Below are 24,914 nucleotides of genomic sequence, written 5' to 3' on the forward strand. Positions count from 1 at the left end.
GTAAACAGGTAGGTAAGTGTTCATATTTTTATCTTTTGGAGTAATGTAGCCAACTTTGCCATCATTCCACTAACTGCCAAGTGTCATTACTTTTTATTTGCTAATGATCTGTCTTTTCCCTAAAAGTGTAGAATATTCATGAAGCATTTGTTATACCTTAGAAAGATTATGTTCACTCTATTTTTTGAAGCCATTAACTGCTGCATTCTTGGCAGGAATTTTATGACTGTGTCCTTTTAGTAAATAGGGAAATTGGGATGTTGTGTTTCTATCTGACCTTTCCTGCCCTTACCTCATTTACTCTGAATGTATGATGGTTGGCAAGAGAGTTCAAGAGAATAGCAGGCATCTTCATAGATTGCAGAGGGCAGAACAGATACTTTTGCCAGAAAACTGACAAATGATGCATTCAGTGAACATTAGGAACTTACGGTGCGGAAGGACAGGGGAAAAGGAATCCAAGGATGAAAAAGACACTGTCTAAACCAAGTTTATAATTTAGATAATGATAATGGCTAATTTTCATATAGTACTTATCACATGCCAGACATTATGCAAGCACTTTACAATTTTTATCTCATTGGATCCTCACAACATTGCTGGGAGATGCTGTTGTTGTCATTATTGTCTTTGTTGTTGAGTCCTTTCAGTCCTTTGTAACTCTCTGTGACCCCCCCCCCCCATTGGGGTTTTATTGGCAAAGATACCAGAGTGATTTAGCATTTCCTTTCTGTCTTATTTTACAGATGAGGAAACTGAGGCCGACAGGGTTAAGTGACTTGCCCAGGGTCATACCACTAGTGAGGGTCTGAGGCCAGATTTAAACTCAGTAAGATGAGTCTTTTTGACTCTCTGAGGTCCCGGAACTCTGGGCACCATGGCTCCACCTAGCTGCCCAGTGTATGATTACCCCAAATATCTGACAGGGAAGGCAGGAGTGGACAAGCATTACATGGATGTGGAACTGTTCATCACTTCATTTGAAGCAGTTTGGATCTAGGACCCAGTTCTGTTTGAGTAACAGAGTGAATATTGATAATAGAATTGATTCTAGGTAAATTGAGGCAACAGGGGATAAGAAACGTCCTTACAAAAAAACTTTGTTCCCATATTACCCCACTGTTCTCCTCTCCCTACACGCTTCTCCAGGTCAAGGCACATTTAGGATAGAGCATCAGGACTGTAATCAAGACAGATATAAGTTCAAATCTAACCTCAGATACTAACTGTGTGACCCTGAGCAGGTCACTTAACCCTGTTTGCCTCGGTTTCCCCTTCTATACATGAACTGGAGAAGAAAATGGCAAACCATTCTAGTATTTTTGTCATATTGGGTCATGAAGAGTAAGTCAACTGAAATGACTGAATAACTGTTTAAAAAAAACACAACATGGGGCAGCTAGGTGGCACAGTGGATAGAGCACTAGCCCTGGAGTCAGGAGTACCTGGGTTCAAATCTAACCTCAGACACTTAATAATTACCTAGCTGTGTGGCCTTGGGCAAGCCACTTAACCCCATTGCCTTGCAAAAACTAAATTAAAAAAAACAACACAACAATTAAAAAAGAGGGGAATGAAAGCTTTGATAAATTTCTTGATATGTAATGCTCATACCTGATTTCACATTCTTTGAGCTATGTATCTAATGGTGGTGCACAGGAACATAATCATTTCTTCTTTCTTTATCAAGAAAACCTCAATGGGGTCATGAAAGGTCGGACATGACTGAAACAAGCAAACAACAACAAAAATTCACTTCTTGGCTCTGAAGTTGTCTCATTACAGTTTGCATTCAACTGTGTATCTCATTTCAATTTTCATCGACAGGTTTTTGTCTATTTATTTTTCCAGGGTGGGGATTGGGCAGAAATGGAGTGGGTTTCAAAGGTAGTCACTTAGTGGAGAATATTGTAAAAGTCCTCTTCCACTTATAAAATCCCAAAGAGTGACTTTTTTTTTAATGTTAAAACTAACAAGATCCACTTTTTAGCATTGTCCTTGGTTGAACTATAACTGTTTAAGATTCTCACAACTTTTCTTAGGTCTTATACTTTCCATCTTTTCTTCTCCACTATCTAATCTATCATTCCACACATAACATCATTCTTGTGCCTATTTTTTATATGCTGTAGTATCTATATAGATCAGGGATTCTTAACCTGAGATCCATGATATAGATCCAGGAAGAGATTTTATAATGTCACTAATCTTTGGTTATCTCTATAATCTTATACACTTTACATCTAGGTACCATTTATATAAAGTGAGAACCACAAGTAAGTGAGCCTTTCTTTCCATAGACCTCTAAGTAAGATGATTTTTACATAATGAAGATTTGCATACATAGGTGGGGAAGGGAGGTTGGAAGGAGAGGTTAGAGGAGGAACATGTGGGCCAGGAACTGGCATGAGGTACCTGAGAAGACAGGTAACCAGTTGGGGGTGGAGGAATCCAGATATGTGGGTTAGTGGACAGAGCAAGACAAAAGGTTTCCTCTGTCTGCTGGAAGTCTCAAACCCAGCCTCCAATCCAGAGTGGGTACCAGAGACCTTTTCATTGATTCTCATGTTTCACTTGGAGGATTTTTTTGGAGGATGGGGAGGGTTTAGGTTAATTTTAGGTGATGGTAAAAGGCCGTGAAGCACCCAAGGAGAGTCAGAATGCAAATTCCTTTCAGAATTCTTTACATAAAGTCAAATTTGTATAACACAGATTTACATAAAACTAGAACCATTTGTAGTACTGTAAAGTGGTTGTACATATTTGAACTTCAAACTTTCAAAGGTATAATTATTTAAAATACAGCTATTTGTTCCAGCCCAATAGAGATATGCAATGAATTCAAACAATGCAATCACTTCACAGGATTCATTAGTAACACTAATCTCAACCTCACTATAGTTTATAGAAGTTAAAAACGTTATATCGAGAAAGAGTCCATTGGTCACACCAGTTTGCTAAAGGAAATCCTTGACAAAGAAAAGGTCCCTATTCCAAATTATAATAAATATAAAGGTTCTTTTCTAATGGAGAACTTAGGTAGCACAGTGGATGAAGCATTGGACCTGGAGTCAGGAAGACCTGAACTCCAATCTAGCCTCAGATACTAGTTGTGTGACCCTGGGCAAGTCACTTAATTTTTGTCTGCCTCAGTTTTCTCAATTGGGAAATGGGGATGATAGTGTTTGTGAGGATCAAATGAGATAATAGCTATAAAGTACATAACAGTGACTAACACAGAGTTGACATTTAATGTTTGTAGTCTTTCATTCTCTCTGAACTATTACTATAGAATATTTTTAAAATAATTTTTATGGTTAAGTAATTAATATCCAAAAGATCTTTGGGAGATCTCAGATCTCTTTCTTGCCTGCCTTCTGCCTTCATTGACATAGAATCTGATTTTACATCAGTATCATATTAAACTGATTATCAGGCTAATTTCTTGTTCTAGAAAGTGTAAAATCTACTTGAGTGAATTCTTCCATGAGCAGTATAGTGACTGAGTCTGCGCGAATATGGCTATAATATATAGATTTGACATATATATTCCTCTTATAAATCTGTCAGACATACTACCTTTTTCTCTTGCTCACTTTTGTTTAAAGTAAGCATGGACACAATTTCTAATCTGTTAAACCCTAATCAGTTTATATCATCAGAAATGGAGAAAAATAGTCTCTTTGATGGTAAGTCAGGAATGTCAACTTCATCTGTAACATAAAGAAATACCCTGGAGTACTCCATAAGCTAGAAAAATGTGATTGATTTTGAGAAGCTAATACTATAGATTTTTTCTGATTCATATCTGAAATGCTGTCTTCTCTACTATGTGATGAAACAATGACTTCCTAAACATATTTTCACTGGAACTTCTTTCTTTTCCTCCTACCTCCCCCCTCCCAATAGAATAATCTGGCAAACATTTTGATTTTTAGAAAATCGTTCTTTTCTGTAATAGCCTTCCCTCTTCCCCCTTCCCCCAATATAATTTAAAAGGCAAGAAAAGTTGTCAGTTATTATGAGGTCAGTAGATGTCTTGAAAAGATAACTTGCTCTCTGTGAAAAGCCAAAAGTCATTTTAGTATAATTCCTCAGTAAGCTAGGAAAGATTATGCTCACACTGTTCTTTCCTTTGTGGTGTTTTATTTGTTCTTACAAGCAGAATCTTTGTTCAGACTACAGGGTAAAGCTCGTGTGTTGCTAACAGCATTTCTTAAAAGCTATGGGATGTAATTCTACTTCTTACATCCTGTGTGGTTTCTGCTTGGGGAAGCCCAGTCTGTTTTAGCCCTAAAGTCTTTTTCCAATAAATTCCTACCAAAATCATTCACTCTTTCTGTGACCAAAGAGGGAAAGGTTTGTTATCTGTTCTTCCATTAGAGGGTGTTTCATTTGGGCTCATTGGGGTGGAGGGTTGGGGTAATCATTTGAGATCGAAAGATACTTCTGTTTTAACAAAGATTGCTCATTAAAAATGTATTTATATTAATATTGTCTGTAGGTTCATTCCAGTCTCAGAAAAAGAACCTATTCCACAAAATTGTCAGCAAATATAAGCACAAAAAGGAGAAGCCTAATGTTCCGGAAAAAGGTACTGGTGAATTCCACCCTCCATTAAGGTTTCTTGGACACCTTCTAACTGAATACATTCTTCTGTGCAGACAACCCTTCCCTTTTCTTTTTTTGCTTGCTTCATCTTCATCAGCTCCCAGCTCAGCCATAGTAAAAATATTCTCCAAGATAGGTTGACTGGTGAGAAGGAATTCTTTCATGAAAATCCCAGCCAGTCAAGGCTTGAATCCTACCTTGTCTTCTTTTGTTTTTGTTTTTGATATTTGGTGGGGGGGAGGTCTGTGGATTTTGAAATAGGTTTTCACTCCCAGGTTTTCACTTCATCTATTATCACATTGTCATTGTTTGTTTGTTTTTTTAATTAAAAAAGCTTCTCAAACTTTCATCCAATGTCTTTATCATTTCTTTTCCTTGACCTCCTTTTTCAAACTTTTGTCAACTGTCACAAGTGATATTCATGTAAAAGTTTCTTACAGAGTCCTTGTCAGGGTGGGGTGCAATTTTCTCACCATTTCTATTTTTTACTTCAGTTCTTTTCTTTCCTTATCTCCCTTGTTTGTCATTGATCAAATTTCCTTTTCCAGTTCCTCCTAATTTTGTTAAGACTCCTAGAATACCACTAGGCTGTTTCCTCTTCTTAATGCACTGGCCCCATTTCTATCAGCCTAGTGAGTTCCTGAATTGACTCTGGGCCCATCATAAGACTAATTTCTCTTTCTGGTTAGATTATGTTTCTCTTAATAGCAATAATTCTTTCTTTGAGAAAGAACCCAGTGAGGAAGGTTTATCCTTTATCCTAAATTAAAGCTGAAGAAACGGCTCAGAGATTTGATATAATTTGCCTGTTTTTACAAGACTAGCAAAATGGTGGTGGGAAGGATTCAAAACCAGGTTTTGTTTTGTTTTATAAACTCTTAAGCCAGTGCTCAACTTATTATATTTTGATGCTTTTCATAAATTCTAATTTGAATTTCTCGTCTGACCTATGTGTTGTCCCATATACTGAAAGTTGGACATTGTGTATCTTCCTTCACCTCATGCTTTGCTGTCTCCCTCCACATACTTTTGCCATGATTTATTATGAACATGCTCAACTCTACATTTGTTTTATACTTAAGTGACTTAATGTTCTGTGTTGGTTTACTCTGAAAGACCTTGATGTACATATATCTATATATAATTTATGCACATAGATATTTATATATACCTATAGTTAATATTGCTTCATTTTTATTTTGTCTACTGATGAGCTATTTTCTTCAAAGAGAAATGTGTGGTGTGCAAGTATTTCAGTAGATGTGGTTCCCCTCTGAACTGATCTTTCTGTTTCTTTGACCAAATTGTTAATGTGACCTTGACCTAACCACATAGTTTATAATTAAGGAAATTGATTTGGCATTAATCTGAATCCTTTTCCAATATTACTTTGTTAACTTAGTTGGTGTATGCTATTTTAATAATTCAGTCATTGAAATAAACCTACTATTTTATGAGCTTTCAATTACTGAACATATATGTATATATATATATATATATATATATATATATATATATATATATATATGTATTGCACTCACACATGTGCACTAAGGATAAAGCTTCATTTTATCTTCCTCTTTTTTTCATATTTTTAGAAAAGATCAATAAATGGCCAAATAACTTACTTTCAACATCATTCAGTCCACTGTTTAAAAAAAGGAAATACATATTTCCACAGTCCTTACTCCAGTGATTATAAATATGTTTAGACTATGCTTAGACTATGTTTAGACTATAATTGATCTGTGTTGCATGTTCTTGTAGCCAGCATTTGTCCTGAGTTCATTTTCTAAAACTGTTTTTCATATACAATTTTGAAAGGAAAAACTTAAGTTCCCATGGGAAAAAAGGCTAGTTATGTTTGGCTTAATTATTTTAACAGGAATGTACTGTAATAATTTCTACCTTGGTGAGAAATGAGATGTTTTCAATGTTGCAGTAGTGTAGAGGTGAAATGTTTATATTGCATTTTGTGTGTCTGTGTGTGTGTGTGTGTGTGTGTGTGTGTGTGTGTGTGTGTGTGTAGATGATTAGCGATCAGAGTTGATAAACTTGGAGTATTCCCTAGTCCAACTCCCGGTCACTTCTTATATCATAAAGCTTATACTGTACTTTATGATATAAAGGAAATGGACCATATTTTTCACTTTGAATTTTCTTAAAGTTAATCACATTTGAATTCGCTCTAATGTCCAAGTCCCAAACCTTCTGACCAATATCATTTTGTAAAGTTGTTCAAGATCTTTCCTATAGCTGCTACATATAATTTTGAGTAAAATCAAACTGAAAGGAAATTTAAGAGTTCCTTTAGTCCCCCATTCTACAGATGAAGAAAATAAGGCTCAGAAACTCCCTTGCTGTTGTCAGACTGGTAGAGCCTGCGCAAAAATATGATTTTTTCAATCTACTTCTTTCTCACCATTTCATGCCATCCTGCTCTTTTATTACCAAGGCAAATAGTAATGTGTAAATTGTTCTAAAGTTTATCTCAAAAAGTATGTTTCAGTTAGCATTAAAAATATATGCCATTGGGGCAGCTAGGTGGCATAGTGGATAGAGCACTGACCCAGGAGTCAGGAAGACCTGAGTTCAAATCCAAGCTCAGTCACTTAATAATTACCTAGCTGTGTGACCTTGGGCAAGTCACTTAACTCCCTTGCCTTAAATAAATAAAAAATATTCTAAAAATAAAATATATGCCATTTGCTTTTGTCATATAAGAAAGAAGACTCATGCCTATTATAAATCTCATTTTTCATTATTTTTACCTGTAAAATAGCAATCTCATATAAATAAAATGTATATATGATATATTTTACATATTTTTATATATGTATATAAAAATCATTATAAGTATAGAAGGAGCACTAAACAGAGAGTGAGGAGATCTAGTTTCTGGACTTTTTCCTCTAATGCTGTGACCTTGGGCAGGTGTATCTCCATTGGCATCAATTACATGATCTGTCAAAGGAAGAAATTGAACCTGGTGCTCTGTTAAATCATGTTAGACTCTAGCATTCTTTAATTTGTTGACCCCTATGTCTCTCCTAATTAGGTTAAAAATCCAGTAGATATTCACCAACCAGAGAGAGCTTTTCTTCATCCCCCCCCAAAAAAATTGATTTTGTGAAAGTCTCATAATTGGTTAAAAAGCTTTCACTGAGGCTATTCTTATTGCTAAGTTTCAATTTTTACTTAATAATTTGTGTAGGACAAGGTAAAGGAAATATATGTTTTTGATTCATTTCTGATTTAGCAAAAAAAAATTATAAGCAACTTTAAATTGAACTGTAACTTTTCAGACTATATCCACCATTAATTTATTTAGGGTGTGAGGACACAATTTGTGAATTACTTTGACCATTTTCTTATCTCTTTGGCCATTTTACTCCTTAGAAAAACTCCTGAAGACATAGGAATTTAGAAAGTGGAATACGAAATCTGTCTCAATACAATATTTATTAGGCAACCTAGTCTTAGCTGTCTGATAGAAGAAATTTAAAACTGTTGCTTAAAATAATGTTGGTTTACTGAGGCTTTCAATCATCCCTGAACAATACATTAAAATGGAAAGAGAGTTGGATTTGGAAGTCTGAGATTTTCAGTTCAAATTCCAGCTTTTCCACTAATTACCATTGTGACTTCGGGCAAGTCCACTCAGTTTCTTTACACACACACACACACACACACACACACACACACACACACACACACGTGCGCGTGCAAAATGAATTTTGTCAAGATGGCATTTAAAATTCATTTTCAGCTCAAAATCTGTGATTCTGTGATCCTATGATAGTAATTGAAATTACATTTCTTTTATACCTCTCCTGTGATTCAGTAAGATTGCCATCCAAATTTCCTCCTCCTTCAAAGTAAACTTTAACACTTAGCAAAACATTTGAAATTTTAAAAGTTAAGCTTAAAAATTTTAGATGTTCCTCTGTTCCTGCCTGTGATGATCTCATAAATCTAAATTAGATTAATTCATTTGCAGAATGTGTACATCTATAATTAAAATGTCTTATAGTCAACTGTCTTTAAGGAGAAACTTAAAGGAGTAGAAATATGAATTATGAAGAACCTAGCCATACTATTATTTATGTTCAAGAAGGCTGTTGTGTTACTCTCTTTAGCTGAAAAGCCATTGATTTCTATAGCTTCCATATCTTGAGCTCAGCCATACTGTAGTCCTTAACTCTTATTTGTTTGATTTGTTTGTTTTTGGCCAGACTATGATTTCCCTCTTGAGGAAAGTAGTTCCTATTTACTAGTACAAGGGGTTCACACTCAAAGTTCTTTCATGGTGCTTTTAACAGTAAATTATTACAGAATGTTATGAGAACATAACAAATTACTCAAGAGGTTCAAAACCATTTTTGTTGTTGGAAGGCAATTGAGGAGAAAAAATTGTTGGGAGCCATAGGTCTTGGAACTTTCTGGGAGGAGGACATTGCTTCTATTGTTTTGCATTTAGCTCTTAAAGAATTGCCTGAACCATTGGAAAGTTGTGGTCTACCAAGGGTCAACACAGTTAAGCATGTCTAGAAGTCAAGAAGCAAGGGCTGGCTCTCAGCACTGTGAAATGCTGCCCTCCTTGTTTGTAGCTATAATTAAATTTCTTTACTAGAACAAAAAAAATGAAACACAACCTTGCTTCTGGATGTAGCATCTCAATTTAACTAATCTTTTTTTGTTTCCTAGATTTCTTAATTTAATTCAATAAAAATTAAAAAGTGCCAGGGGTTTTCATTTTGACTCCCAAAAAGAATCAGTAGCACACAGACTATTTTGAATGGTCTTGCTTTGTAATTTTTTTAATGCCTCCCAGGAAGAGTTAGATTAGTTTCATTGATTTATTTTTCATGTTTCATCAAATACCTGACTGCTGTTTCAACTCTTATGAGACTAAACCTAAGGCAGTAAGATTTGATCATAATTTCAGTGTGAGTTTGAATCCCAATTTACAACTCTGGAGCTCTCTAGAAACTAAAGTGTTCTTAAAAAGTCCTTAGTCTCCCCTCTGGGAAACAAAGTTTGAGAAGCAATATGTTTTCTTTGCTATATTTTTAATGCTGATTAAAGGGCTAGGTTTTTGTTTTATTTTGATTTTTATCTTTTTGTACTCTTAAAATAAAAACATGGATGATTGTGAACTCAATTTATTAAAGCCCAGTATCTCTGGACTTGTCCCTCAGGACTAGATAACTTTCTGTAATCTCTTAAATATCAAAAGGAAAACAATATTTGACAGGCAGTCTATTGATGCTGGGCCTGGAGTCAAGAAAACCTAAGTTCAAATTGGAACTTACTGTTTGACTCTGAACACACTGGTTGCCTGAGATTCCTCATCCATAAAAATGGGGATAATAGTAACCTCTACCTCCCAGGGTTGCTGTAAGAATCATATGAGATAATAATTGTAAAGTGACTAGTACAACACAGTGACTGGCACACAGTAAGCAACATATATATTATATATAAGCTATATTTATAGGTGAGTGCCATCCCCTCTGCCATAGTTATTTATTTACCTCAAAAGGAAAAATAAGATCAAGCATTTCCCTCCATCTATCTCTTCTCATTATGAAATAATGAGATTTATTGTTGAAATTTTGGTATCTTTCTGGTATCTTTTTCAGTTTTGAAATGTATTTGCCTCTTAAAATAGTTCTTTATTTTAAGGTCCTCACCATTTTCTGTTTATTTGCCAGGCAAAGTTTTTGCTTTCTGTGGTACATCTTACTTCAGATCTGCCTGTGCTTCCTAAACTATGAGGTATATGAAAATTGAGAAGGAACCTGGGTCTGAATCTTTGCTGTTCCACTTATGACTTGTATGACCTTGGAACAGTCCCTTCCCTTTACCATCCCTTCTTTTGTTACCTATAAAACTAAGTAGTTGATGAACATGACTCTGAGGACCCATGCATTTCTAAGTCCTAAAATCTTGTAAACATTCTCTTCTCTCTTGTCATTGTTTGATTCACCTCTTCACTGAATAAGGCCAACCCAAAGACCATTTTCCTTCAGGAGCTTTGGGTTTAGGGTAAGGCTAGATCAATTGTGAAGTCAAAAATTATAAAAGACAAGGAATTAGTGCTCATTTTTAATCTACTTTTATCCCATGTTCTCCACTTCTGCCAAGTTAACCTACTCAAGTCCTAAACAGGATCCAACAAAAAGCCTTCAGCCCTTTAATGAAGTGGTTTAAAATGTAACTGGAAATCAATCCTTAGAGGGCCACATAATCACATAAGAAGATCACAGTTTCCGTTATTTATATTGTATGGCATTTTTATTTATTTTGTTAAACATATACCAATTTATTTTAATCTGGTTGGTTCTGCAGTGGAGAGTTTTGTCCATGATCTTAAATTTGATATCTGTTTTGTTATTATTCAGTCGTTTCAGTCTTGACTGACTCTTCATGACCTCATTTGGGGAATTTCTTGGCAAAGACACAGGAGTGATTTGCCATTTCCTTCTCCAGCTCATTTTATAGCTGAGGAAACTGAGGCAAACAAAATGAAGTGAAGATACCTAGGAAATGGCTGAAATTTGAACTCAGAACTCTTTCTGACTCCAGGCTCAGTCTTCTGTTCACTACCTTCCTTCTACTGAGTTGTGCCCAACTCTTCTTGCCCCATTTTGGGATTTTCTTGACAAAGATAGTGGAATGCTTTGTCATTTTTTTCTCCAGCTGATTTTTATAGATGAGGAAACTGAGGGTTAAGTGACTTGCCCAGGGTCACACAACTCCTAAGTGTTCAATATGTAATCTCCCTGATGTTGTCATTCACTCCAACAAAAGTTTCCAGCCATCTATACTTTTTCATTTTTTATAATTTTTGACTCTATCTATGAATTTTCTAGAGAATCTATTCAATGCACTGTGAGTCTTCTCATAGGTTGTTATTACTTTTTTAAACTATGCTCCCTTTTAAAACATATTTCCATTGGGACCCTCAATGATGAAGCTCCCTCCCCCAACACAGAATGACATTTGTTCTGCAACCTCATAGCCTTAGAATTTCCTTATAAACTTAGAAGTTGACCCTTCTACAGCTAATCTGAGTCTGTTGGAACTCAAGTCCAAGGACTTTTCTGACTTGGAGTCTGACCTGTTAGATAGTCCCAATCCTAAATTTAGTTAGATTTTACATCAATAGGAATTGTCTAGAAAGTTTCTCATCTAGATCAGCATGGCCTCAGATCCAGGGTGATGATCTATTGTCTTAACTATATTTCATGTTTCTCCTTTGTCCTCCTTCGATCTCTGGTTCCTCTATATCCTGTGTCCTAATTGTTTGTCTGGTTCTTGGTCCATTGACATTTTGACTTAATCATCTCCATATTTCCGGAGGTGTGGCTGCTCACTTGGTCTGGTGGCCTTGGGACAGTCTTGAGGACTAGCTTCTGGATATATATTATGTGTACTGGGGCTAGTCTTCATTCCCAGCCTTTCTTGGTTTTTCCCAGTGCCTGTAAGATTTATACACTGCCCAGTATCAAAACAGTTTAAAAAAAAAAGCCTTAACAAGGAAGGAAATAAATATTTATTAAAAGCTTATACTGTGAAGCAGTTAGGTGGCACAGTGGATAGAATACTGGCCCTGGAGTCAGGAGGACCTGAGTTCAAATCCAACCTTAGACACTTAATAATTGCCTAGCTGTGTGACCTTGGGCAAATCACTTAACCCCTTTGTCTTGCAAAAAAAAAACCCAAACAAACAAATAAAAGACTTATCCTGTGCTAGAAGTTTTACAAATATTATCTCATTGAATCCTCACAACAACCCTATGAAGAAGGTACTATCATTATTATTCTATTTTTACAGTCAAGAGAAAGAGTGACTTCTCCAAGATCACTCAGCTAATGAGCATCTGAGACTGAATTTGAATCTGGTTCTTCCTGACTGGTAGGGCCAGCAGTCCATTTAAAATACCACCCAGCTGCCCAACATCAGTTAGTGAAAGAGTTATACTCTCTTCTTGAGTTTAAGACTATAGAGCAAACAGGAAATCTGACTTTTCTCTACAAGTTATCACACGTCTTGATTTTAGATTGGAAGACTATCAGTGGTCTTTATAAAAATGCTGGGAGAAAAAAAAATTCTGATACTTTCTTCCATCTATATGTCTTTTTCCAGAATACTTACCTCTTCCTTTTGCCACCTAAGAAGTTTTTCTTTAACTTGCCTGGAGTTTTGCCACCTATTTCTCAATGAATCCTAGTGTTCTGGTGAGGGTAGAAAAAATTGAATTCTGAAGATGCTTCTATCTAGAATATATTGAAGCATGAATTGCATCACTCTCCCTCTCCCCTTCCCCACCTTGTTTAAACCTTGATGTCATTAGCAGAACCAGTTAATAACTGAACTGGTAGCCCAGGAATTCTGGGGACAAAAGAATGTATAATGGAGGGAACTAAATGTTTCTGGTAAATATTGGTTAAAGTCCCTTCAGATTTATGTAAAGCCTTGGCTTTCTAACATTAGCTAGTGATTGTTTTTTTCTGAATGTGTTCCCTCCCTCCCCCCCCTCCTTTTTTAACAGCTCCTTATTATATTGCTGCTTCTTCCAAATTTTTTTTGAAATTCTGAAGTTTAACAGAGATATTGCTCTAAGATAGCCAAACATGAAACTATAAGTTTTATAAGCTCAAATAATTGGCTCACTTAGGAAACAAACATCTCATATTGGTAAGGGAGCTTTGTTTGGCTCGGGTCCAACCCTATAACTTGAAAGGAGCCCTTCTTCCCCCCTTCCAGTTTCTGGTGACTTGTTTGACAAGAGTGTTTCAAAGCGTTGCCAAAGTATTTGTTTAGGAGCAGGACTTTTACTGTATTTCCTCATTACTCTACATCTAGGCAAGAGGCCAAGCCTCAAATCATGGAGTGAGTTCTGCTGAGAATCTTTTCTGTTAGAGTAGATGCAAATTATTTTAGCTTTCAAAGTTTTTCAGAGATGAGATGCTGTAACTTTCAGATTAAAGACCTTGTGAATTCATAATCCCCCTCCCCTAGGGAAAGACTTATAAAATAAAACTTTGGAGAGTTAGAATAAAAAATAGAAAAAAAGATCTGACACATGTGAATTCTTACATACACACACAGTTACTTCTACTGTTATCCTTTCTTTTAACACAGTCTTTTCCTAATTTGTATTTCTTTTCTTCTAATCTGTCTTTGTACTCCTCATCTGTCCACCCTGACAAATCCCTTCCAATAGTACCTTCAGTTATCTTCAGGTTTTATTTCCATGAAATATCAAAACACATCTTTTAAAATCATCATTTTTGGTTACCTGATCCACCCCCTGCTCTCTCTCCACAAAGAATTATCTCCATGTCTAGCTTTCAATTTTTGACACTGAAAATGAAGTTGCCTTCAGGAAAACTAAGCTATATTGCCCCTCTTATTAGCCAAAATATATTTATTTGCCCCTTGTTTTTTCCAACTGCCCTTCTCCTTCTTCCAAAAAAAAGTGCTAAGCCAATTGTACAAGTGTTGCTTTTTTTTTAAATCAGGGGATAGTGTATGGGTTATTTTTATATGATTTAATTGTTACAGGCAAACCTCAATGTAAAAATCACATACAGATCCAAATAAGAAAATAGCCTTTTTGGTTTTTTTCCATAGTTTTAGAAGAGTTTCCTGGGCCACTGAGAGATAAGTGACTTGTTTACATAGTTACTCTTTGTCTCTGTGTGTGTGTGTGTGTGTGTGTGTGTGTTTGTGTGCGTGCGTGTGTGTGTGTGTCTGTGTGTGTCTTCCTGATACCATTTTTAATAATTAACTCAGATCTGCATACTGTCATCTAATGTATGTTTGAAAAAGAAAATTAAATGACTTTGTTAGAAAAAGTAAATTCATACTTTGCTTTTGAATTTGGAGAGAAAGTCATTGCCCCACAAACCATTATCTTATTACAATGGCATCATGGATACACTCTTAAGTGATTCCCTTTTGGTTGAAAATGGAAATCTATGAACTAGCTTCTTCTCACAGCTTTCACTAAAATCACTTTTTCTCATTGGGTTCAGCTGAAAGTGAGAGCCTATAAGACTCTTGCCTTGGGTTCATGAATTCCTATCTTTTTTTTCCTAAGTGGAAAACATTAATAAAATAGGAGGGATAATCATTGCTTGAAATTACAAAAAACATTTGTCAGTTTGTAAATAATTTTCTTTACAACAGCCCAATTTGTGAGATTTTAGACAAGTTCTCCCTAGGCCTCAATTTCCTCATTTGAAAAATGAAAGCCCTTTCTAGCTCTGAATACATATACATACACACACACACACACACACACACACATATATGAACCTGTACATAGTTATATAAGTATAATGATGTAATGATGTACATAAAGACAAGAAAAGAAAAGAAACTCGAGGCCCATCACATTCAGGTTCTTCTAGGTCCATTCTAAGGTAATGGCATCACACATGGTAACGGTAACAGCAGGCTTCTTTAGTTTAAGTAATACTGCCTCAATCTCTGTGTGTTCAGGAGAAAGAGAAATATTTACCCAATCTATCCCTTTTCGGTAACGAGAAAGTCCCAGACATTCTGCAAACAATATTCCAAGTCCTCCTTGCCCTTTCTATACCTGCAATGGAAAAGTGTGGAAGACACTTGCAAATTGCCTAGTCCCTGGCCTCCACTCTAATGATGTTCTGTAAACCTGTATATATTAACTTTGGCCAAATAGGCCAGAATAGGAATAGGTTTCTGTAGACTGCCATGTTTGTACCCCCCATTTTAATTTGTAACTCCTGATCATTGATTTATTTCAGCCATACTTTCAGAAGACAAAAACACCACTGAGCCTCTCCGCAAGACTAAAGATGCCCCATCGGTTCCAAACACTCCAGAGCCAACAACAACGCAAGAGCCTTTGGTTGGCAGCCAAAAAAGGAAAGCAAGGAAAACGAAGATCACACATCTTGTCAGGACAGCAGATGGCCGGGTGTCACCAGCAGGAGGCACTTTGGGTAAGGAGAATGAGATTTATAAGGCTAAAGGGGATTATGGGGTTGCCCTTCATCAGAGAATGGAAGCTAACAGGAGACATCAAATGAACCAGATTTAATAGGGTCCTTGAGGGAGGTACCCTTAAATAAGTTCTAGATTGAAGTTTTAAAAACGAATCTGCATTGTGTATTTGGAAATAGGATTTATTCTATATCAATCTGCTTAAACAGATTGCATAAGACTACTATAAATCTAAGAGCTAATTTTGTTTTTATAGAGTTCTTTGGGAACTGATTATAGTCAAAATCTCTAAATGTATTTGTTATTCTATGGATTACAGGAGCAACTCTTTCTCAAGAAAATCTACCTGGGTTCTCTGAGAGTTATGGGATTATTTAGTGCTATACTCTCATACCCAGGTTCCACAAAGTCAAGCTGGTTCATTTGATTTCTTCATATGTTAAAATTAAAAAGCACTTAAACATTTGGTCTATCCCTTGGCCCACCATGTATTCCAGATTTTCCAGTTTTTAGAGCCAGGTTGGGTCCAGGCATGATTTTTCCTTCTTACTTTCATCCAAAGTCTATCCCTTTCCAGGAATCCTCCAGGTGAGTTGATCCCACCCTGGCCCAGATGCTCTTTATTTATCCACATTCTAGACCTTTAGCTATAGCAGTTTCAGAAATGGTAGACTCCTTGAGTATAAAAAAAGACACCTGAAACTCAGTGATCATTGTATTATGTATTCTGGGTCATCATGATTCCCATCTGCCTAACATTAACCATTGCAACTGTAGTTTTGTGATTTTTCAGCACCTAACAGAATGATCAAATAGGGTTTTTTTTAGGAGTCAAGATGTTTAAATTAGCTTCTTATGAATTAAGTAGGATAAATGTACCTCCATTTGAATAAAATTAAAGATTAAGAGAAGCAAAGAGTTTATTAAATTAGTTTTAAATCAGTACTATCACCTGAAGGACAGCAAAATGAGGAATTTCAGTGACTTTTTCTTACATATTATACATGTATTGTACTAGGTTTTCTTTCATTTAAAATTTTTCATATTGCAGGTTATGGTAAAGATTTACTTTAAAAAAAAAACTGAAAGTCTTTAAATGATGCTTCCATTTTTAATGCAGCAAGGCAGCATAGAATTTTTATGTTCTAATACTAGATACTTTAAAGCCATTACTATTTTCTCTTTTATTTAAAATTACCTTTAAAATTGTATTAAAATTACTTCTTTTACAAAGAAAATATAGAATGAAGAAATTACTCATTTTCCATTTGAGTTGCATTCCAACCAGAACTTTTTCATCTTGTTTCTATTGATTTTTTGACATTACATCACTCTTACTTTGAAATTTGTGTCTCCTCCTTCCCCATCAAATTATTTCTTTTACCAAAACTTTAAAATGCAACAAAGCAGTTCATGAAACTAGCACATCAGCCATGCCTAATAATGTGGGTGATAATCCCTTCTTCAAGTGCCCCCACAGCTCTGCAAAGAGGGGAACAGCTCTTAGTAGGTATGTTATATCTGGTCTTCTAGGCTCTGCCTAACCTGAAACCCTTCACCTTTACTCAGAAATGATGCCAATAGGCAAAAGAAGCATAAGTTTCATAAGAAGGAGAAAGAACTTAGAGTATTGGAATTAATAAATACAATGATCAATTTAATTCATTAGAAGCAGTTCCGGAAGGATATGATGATTTGTAACCACTGCAGACTTAATATATGGATTTCATCATATTCATTTGTATTCTCTGGGTATCTTAAGTACCCCTCTATAGAAGTTTCCTTAAGCTGTATTTTAACTCAGACTTCCCCTCCTCTAATCCAGTCGTGACCCATTCTGTGTCCTTGGATCAATCTCTTAAACGCTTTTCAACTTGGCTTCTGATTAAAATCTTTTCAACTTGGCTTCTGAGAATAATGCTGCCCATGGGAATAATGGGGTTTAATAAAGGAGCCTTGTTGCTTGGAAGAAGAGAATCTGTATAAGCCATTATATTCCCAGTATATATCAAGGGGAAATGGGAAGGAATGTTACCTTTTTAAACAATAAGGACCATGGAATCTTCTCTGCCTTTTGTCTACAAGCTTATAGGAAAAAAATCCTCTTTTGATAAAATTTTCTTTTATTATAGATGACAAACCCAAGGAACAACTGCAGGGTAGTCTCCCTAAAGCATCAGCTACAGATACAGATTGCAATGAGGAATGCTCACAAAACATCGAAGCAGAGGAGATTCGTAGTATCACACCAGACATGCCAGCTGTGTCTGCCTTCTTCAGTCTGGCTGCCCTGGCTGAGGTAGCAGCAATGGAGAATGTGCACAGGTGAGCCAGGTGGGAAGCCTCCTTCACCAAAAGTCTCATATACCCACACCCTTTTTTTTTTTTTTGGCAGAATGGATTCAAAGAAAGCAGCCTTCAAGTCTAGACAAGTTCTCTTCTGTGGTCTGAGGTTCATTTTTTTTTTAAATTTATGCTGTATTTAGTATATTATGCCCATACAAGCTAATTAGTTACATGGAAAAACATATGGAAGAGGGAGTTAGCCAAACAAGTATCCTATTATTAGTATGTTATATATAAAAACATTATATATGATTATATTATAATAGATTATATTTTATATATTATAGCAGTACATATTATATTAATGTCTATTATATATCATGAAAATATATAGATCTATTTTAATGTAACAAAATATTATGCATAATATACTATGTATGTTACATGTCATTCTATATTAAATAAAATACAAGTATAATTTAGGCTTCTGCCATCTGATATATTCAGTATTCAAGTCAAATTGAAATTAAAACCAGAACAGAGGCTTTTTTTTCCCTTCTTCTCAACTGGTTGTCCATTATATACAGTTAATATATTAGTATGTGCTGTTTTATTATATTTAATACATAATTATTATGTGTCATATCATATTATAAACAAGTTATATCCAAACAATTATCCAATATCCAATGTTATATATTATAGAAATATTTAATATATAATATGATATGTTAGATGTATGCCACCTTATGTTTCTTATAACGTGTTAACATAATATGGTGACATATATTGTTTCCATGTTATTTTATACCTATATATTATATGTAATTTATTATACATAATAAATTAGTATTAGTATGCTTGTTTTTCCACATTCCTAGTTAGCTTGCATATGAATACATTATTTTATGTATTACATATATTATTATAAAAACACATGACACATAAATATATTATTAATAGTGTTACTATTATTTTTTTGTTCTTCAAATGAGCCTCAAACTGCAAAATAAATTATAAGGAGAGAGAGAAAGTAGTCTGGGGGAAAAAAAAGCACAGACCCAAGAATCGGGGAACTCCTATTTTATTTCATGTTGTGCCACTAATTTTACCACATGCAGTAATTTAGTTATTCATCACTTCAGTTTCTTCATTTTTGTTATTGTGAATATTAAATGAAGTGAAGGATTCATTCAGCAACAAACAACATTTACAAAAAACCTTCTAGAGGGGTGAGGAACCTTTTTTTTTCTGCCAAGGACTATTTAGATATTTATAACATCTTAAGAAATCCAAGGGTGAAATCTTATTTATTTATTTTTAAAGATTTTTGCTAAGTATTTGCTAAGGCTAAGTAAGTTTTAAGTGTCTGAGGTCAGATTTGAATTCAGGTCCTCCTGACTCCTGTTACTCTATCCACTATACCACCCAGCTACCCCTGGTGAATTCTTTTGTAAAGTGAATAGACATTTTTACTTTCTTTTCTAAATTACTTTTTTCTCATTTTTTCCCCTTAAAAGCAGGTTAAGGTTCCTTCCATCTGATATCTTCAGCATTTAGGACAAACTAAAATTAAAACCAGAAAATAGGCTTTCTTTCCCTTTTTCTCAATGAGCATATTGTTGTATCTATGCTTATGTCATAAATGGCTCATAGAATTTAAAGTTGGAATAGATCCTCAGGATTATGTAGCCTCTAACTGGCCTTTTTTATAAATACAGAAATTGGGTTCCAGAAAAGTAAGATGACTTGTCTGAGGTCATAACGAAAGTTGTAGGCAGAACAGGGACTTGAATCCAGGTCTTCAAATTGCAAAATCAGATTATTTTGAATTTCTTCAAATTATACAGTACCATGTAGGGAAAGTGAGGTGGTGCAGTGGATAGAACACCAGGGCTTGGAGTCAAGAAGATTCATCTTCACGAGTTCAAATCTGGCCTCAGATACTTACTAACTGTGTGACCCTGGGCAAGTTACTTCACCCTGTTTTCTTCAGTTTCCTCTTCTGTAAAATGATCTAGAGAAGGAAAAGACAAAGTTTTTTTAGCTATTGTTCAATCACCAGTATACTTAGCACTCAAGAGCCTAAAAAAGAACTTTTAGAAAATGGGACATATGAAATAAGTTCTACTTGGAGGTATCATTGGGACATGGAAGAGGAGGGCTCTTAGTATGGTCCCATGAGCAGAATGGATCTGGGTTCTGAAAAGCAACCTTACCTCTTTAAGTACAGAGATGCTGGTCATTAGACTAGAAACATGGTGATAAATTCTTTGGCTATGATAACCCACTAAAAAAAATGCCTTTGCAGTCCCCTTCTGCAATGAAAGTGACAGAATCCCCCCTCCCACATTTGCCATTAAAGAATCACATGGTTTTTAGACTATCTATAAACATTAACTTAGCTATTAAGTACTATGTGAGATATTTAACCAGTGATGAATTAGTGGATAGTCTACTGAAATACTGAATTACATATATCTTAAATTCTTACCATAAATGAAATCAGAAGGCAAAAGTAAGTCACAGCTAAATAGAAGGATAGCTCACTGGACATGGAAATAAAGGAATTGGCAGAAATAGTTTTACTGTGAGTTCAAAGACAACAAGGAATATCATTTCATAGGTGATTTGGTCATTTCATACTGCAGGATCATGGTAGAGATTTGCAAAATAACCACCAAGGAAATCATAAGAGCTTATATGGCAACATCTGTTCCAGAAGATGAAAAGGGAGATCAGATTTACTAAATCATTTTTATCCTTAGAAACTCAATGACTTAAATGCAAAAGTGAGTATAGATGAGAACAATGAAAAATACTGTACAACAATAAGAAATTTAAAAAACATACACCTGTTTAGACTACCCGTAAGTCTCTTTCTTACATATCATGAGTGTTCTCTTTAAGAAAAAATTCCAAAGTATGATTTCTCTGTCATCACATTCAACTGAGGTCAATGTATATCATGTAACCAATGTAAAGATTAACAGAATGCCTTCTGTGGGGGGTGGGGGGAGGGAAGCAAGAATGGGGGGGGGATTGTAAAGCTCAAAATAAATAAAATCTTTCTTAAAAAAAAAAAGAAAAGAATCCAAAGGCATTGGACACAGTGAATAAAGCACACCAAAAAAATGAGATTGATTATATTTTGCAGGGGGAAAAAAATGACTTATTGTTGGTATGGGTTAGTTCATTAGTCAAATATCTGTGCACAGACACAAAGATCAAATGAATGCAAAGTTATAAGAAAGAATAAAAATTTTTAAAAAGATAGTTAAATCTATTTCAGTCTGACCTATTAAAGCAAGTTATTAATACTGAAAATTGGTAATAGGTAATTGAAGGGACAGCAACACCAAATAGAATGATTTCCTCCAGAAGAGGAAATTGTAATTTACCACTACAATTCAGTTATCCCAGTTAGTAGCCCAAAAGAACTACCTGAGTCAGTAAATATTTATTTGCCAAGTGGAGAAATGTGACATCCAAGGATAAAATTAGTTTATAATAAATACTTATTTCCAAAAGCACAGAGAAGAATGGTCGACTGGTCAGTCATTTATTGAGTGCCTGCTATGTACCAAGTCACAAATACTGGAAATAATACAAAACAAATAAAAGGTGATCCTCAGAGGAGGAAGGCACCAACTTTTCTCAAAAGAAAAGTCCTTGAATAGAGCCATAAGAAATCTAAGATACAAGTAAGGAGAAAAAGGATTCTAGCCATAGCAGATAACAACCTGTGCAAAGACAGAGATGGAAGAATATCAATGAGGTCATTTTGCTAGAAAACAAAGAATGTGAGGGGCAGTAATGTATAATCAACCTGGAAAGTTAGTCTGACACCAGATTGTGAAGGACTTTAAATGCCAGGGAAGTTTGAAATAATTTTAGCTTGTGAGTAGGGGTATCTCATAAAACAGTGAGCAGCAAATAAGGGGGGAAATTTTTTGGAAAAGTATTTGAAAGGCTCAGAGATCAAAACAATCACTCAATATTAAGTACCCATGTATAACGTTCCAGATACTATGCTAAGCTATAACTTCTAGGCAAAGTCATCCTAGGGTTGTTTAAGGATGAAATAGAAAGGAAGACACAAGGAGTTAAAGAATAAAGAAAATCTGAAAAGATTTTTACAGTGAATTCTTTAATAATCATGAAGACTCAACATTTGGACTCTTAATATTATAGTCTCTAAATGACACTGAACAAAATAAAGATAGGAAAAGCCCATCTTTATATAATGCCAGTTTTCTCCCAATGATATTTTATGATTGTGAGTCATGGAACAGTAATATTAGAGAGGAATTGAAATTAGGTATCACCCAGTAGACAAGGGAGAATGTAAAGTAATGGAATGCTGACTGCAACACATAAGCAAAGAATTATAAAAGGAAAACAGAGTAAAGGATCTATTGAAGAAATATACAAGCCAAAAATAAGATGGTTAAAAATGCATCGAGTAAAGGAGGGAGAATTGGTATTCTCATAACGTTGAGAAAACTCAAGGAAAGCCTTCAGCACATCATATAATCCCTTTATGGTAAAAGTCTCAATGAAATGATGGGTTTCACTTTGTAGTAAAGGAATGTGAATCAATGCAATTATAGATTCACTAGATTATACAAGCACAGGATTTCTGCCTGTAAAGAAATTTACAGTCCACTTGGGGAGGCAAAAACAAATATGCAAAAAAAAAGATAACTGATTAGTGGGCAAATGAATGGTAAATATTCATGTTAGTTTTATATGTATAATATATACATTTTTATAATTGACTCATTATGAGCAATAACAGAACAAGATTTTTTTTAAGTCCCTGATGAAATTAAAAATTTAAAACTCAGTAATACTATATTCAGAAGAAGGTTAGGTTTAGACTTACTAAACTAGGTACAGGGATGACTTCAAAAAAAGAAGCAGTACCTTAGATGGAATTTGAAAGATAGATAGAATTCACTCAGGAAGAGGAAAGGGAAAATAGCACTAGTAAAGATCTAATTTTTCCTAGATTATGTTCCTTAAGTTCATCATCAGCATCATAGGATTTGTGACTTACTTTAGACAATTCAAACTGTGAAATATTTAATCACCTTCATTTCTTTGGAAAATAGTTCTGCCACTGATCCTTTGATTATTGGTTTAATAGTATTTTGTGGAATGAGAATTCTGAATATTACTCTCTTAATGAACTTTGATTATGATTCATTATGATTCATTAATAGTAGTATACATAACATTGGTTAATCACTATGCAAAGTTAAGGGGAAAAAAACTAATAAACCCTAGCCCTCATGATGCTTAGGATAGCTGTAGGAATCTAACATAGAAAAGTAACTCTACACATGGAAAAGATAAATAAGGATAAATTAATTTGTAAGAAGTCAAAAAGAGCCTTGGTTGTCTTTTTCCCCCCTTTGTTTTTTTGTCCTCTTTTCACTTTCCTGCTTAACCCTGAACTCAATGCAAATAAGGCACGTTCATCTCGATTTAGAAACTAACCAGCCTTTTTAGCAATAACCTCTTCCACAATTGGTCATTTTCTCCCCTTTCTTTTATTTTTCCTTCATTGAAGAAAAAAAAAGGAAATTCATTCCTTTCCTTTTTACTTCATTTTCCTCTTCAATGTGTATATTCATGTTATTTTCCTCATTTCCTCTTTGTCATGTCATGGAGAATGAATTTGTTTAGAACACTACATTAGAAATAAGTAAAAGTCATCTTGGTTTCCCTTTTCCATTAGAATTATTTTTTTTCATAACAGGTAGTTGAACAGATGTAGCAGGTTGCCCTTAAAACACATGTACACTTTATTAAACAGTCTAAGCCAGAATTTTTGTTCTTACACCTTTTTTATAGACTGTGTGTTTAAATCTTAAACTGGTTCAGTGAACTTCACCCGAGTTCAGGAGACCTTAAACTTTGTTATATGTAGCATGTATCCATTTTATACAGTACATCAAAAGGAACTAGTAAAAACATAATAATAAAACATGTGTATTGTTATATGCCTTAGCTTGCTTCATCCTTTGGACAGCAGCTACAGTCCATTTGATGTAAACATGATGGATATGAAAGGTTAAGCCAATTAAAGACATGAGTACTATCTCATTTAACCTGATTCAGACCAAGATTCGTATGTTATTCAGCACAGAGAGGCAGGCAAAGTCCTTTCTCTATGTGCTTTTTATAAACATCCTGGAAGTACCAAATTTCATTTGTGAATGGAAAACTCAATAGGAATTGTCATTTTGATGATTTCTTTAGTCAGCCTTTCAGTGAGAGGATTTTCTTTTCCCCCTCTTTGTTGATTATTCAAATGATAAATGGAAAATGAGCTATACACGATGTCAATTTCCATCTAAATGAATAAAAATTCCAAGAAATTTTTAACCATTCTTGACCAGGGCTCTCATAGATCCTGTGGACTGGTTGCTAATTGTAGCTCAAATAGAATAATTGGCAATGATTACTCATAATAGAAAATAATGTCAATATTCACCTCCTTTTTTTCTCTTTCAAGTTTATATAACTTTTTAATGGACTTTTAAAATTGTCTTTGATTTAAGATTTAGAGTAGAAGGACCCTTAGAGTAGAAGGAATTTTCTAATCTATTTCATTTTATAAACAAGGAAACTGAGGCCCAGAGGGTTAAAATCACCACCCAAGTACATAGCTAATAAACCTCAGTTGTGATTCAAACCTAATTTTTCTAACACTAATTTAAAACATCCTCCACTTTGAAAATCATCATTGCATAATAATTTTTTTCTGTATGCCATTTCTTTGATAGATCCTAAGTCAAGACACTACCTTTTATGTGTAACCTTATATAAATACATATATGTATAGGCATTTTACATCATTCATGGACACACTCAAGTGGGTTTGGATTGCTCTGTACAACCAAAATTGGTACTGAAGAATAGAAAGTTTTAGACCTGAAGATTTAGGACTCAAGAGAATTCATATAGACCAGTACCTACATCTCTTGATTAGAAGCCAAGA

The 24,914-nt window shown here is 34.7% G+C and overlaps 1 protein-coding gene across 16 annotated transcripts in view; it reads left to right on the forward strand.

The window, feature by feature from the left end:
- Positions 1-24,914, forward strand: part of LOC141507078 (HMG box transcription factor BBX-like) — a 369,819-nt gene that overhangs the window by 338,656 nt on the left and 6,249 nt on the right. For 15 of the 16 annotated variants that reach the window (XM_074214420.1, XM_074214422.1, XM_074214417.1 and 12 more), the window contains 3 exons: positions 4,505-4,594; positions 15,418-15,615; positions 17,749-17,941. In XM_074214420.1, the coding sequence (XP_074070521.1) occupies positions 4,505-4,594; positions 15,418-15,615; positions 17,749-17,941 (481 nt within the window). The remainder of the gene's footprint in view (positions 1-4,504; positions 4,595-15,417; positions 15,616-17,748; positions 17,942-24,914) is intronic. The other variant, XM_074214431.1, reaches the window with a different exon arrangement.

The sequence above is a fragment of the Macrotis lagotis genome, chromosome 1, assembly GCF_037893015.1.
Source record: "Macrotis lagotis isolate mMagLag1 chromosome 1, bilby.v1.9.chrom.fasta, whole genome shotgun sequence".
Lineage (NCBI taxonomy): Eukaryota > Metazoa > Chordata > Mammalia > Peramelemorphia > Peramelidae > Macrotis > Macrotis lagotis.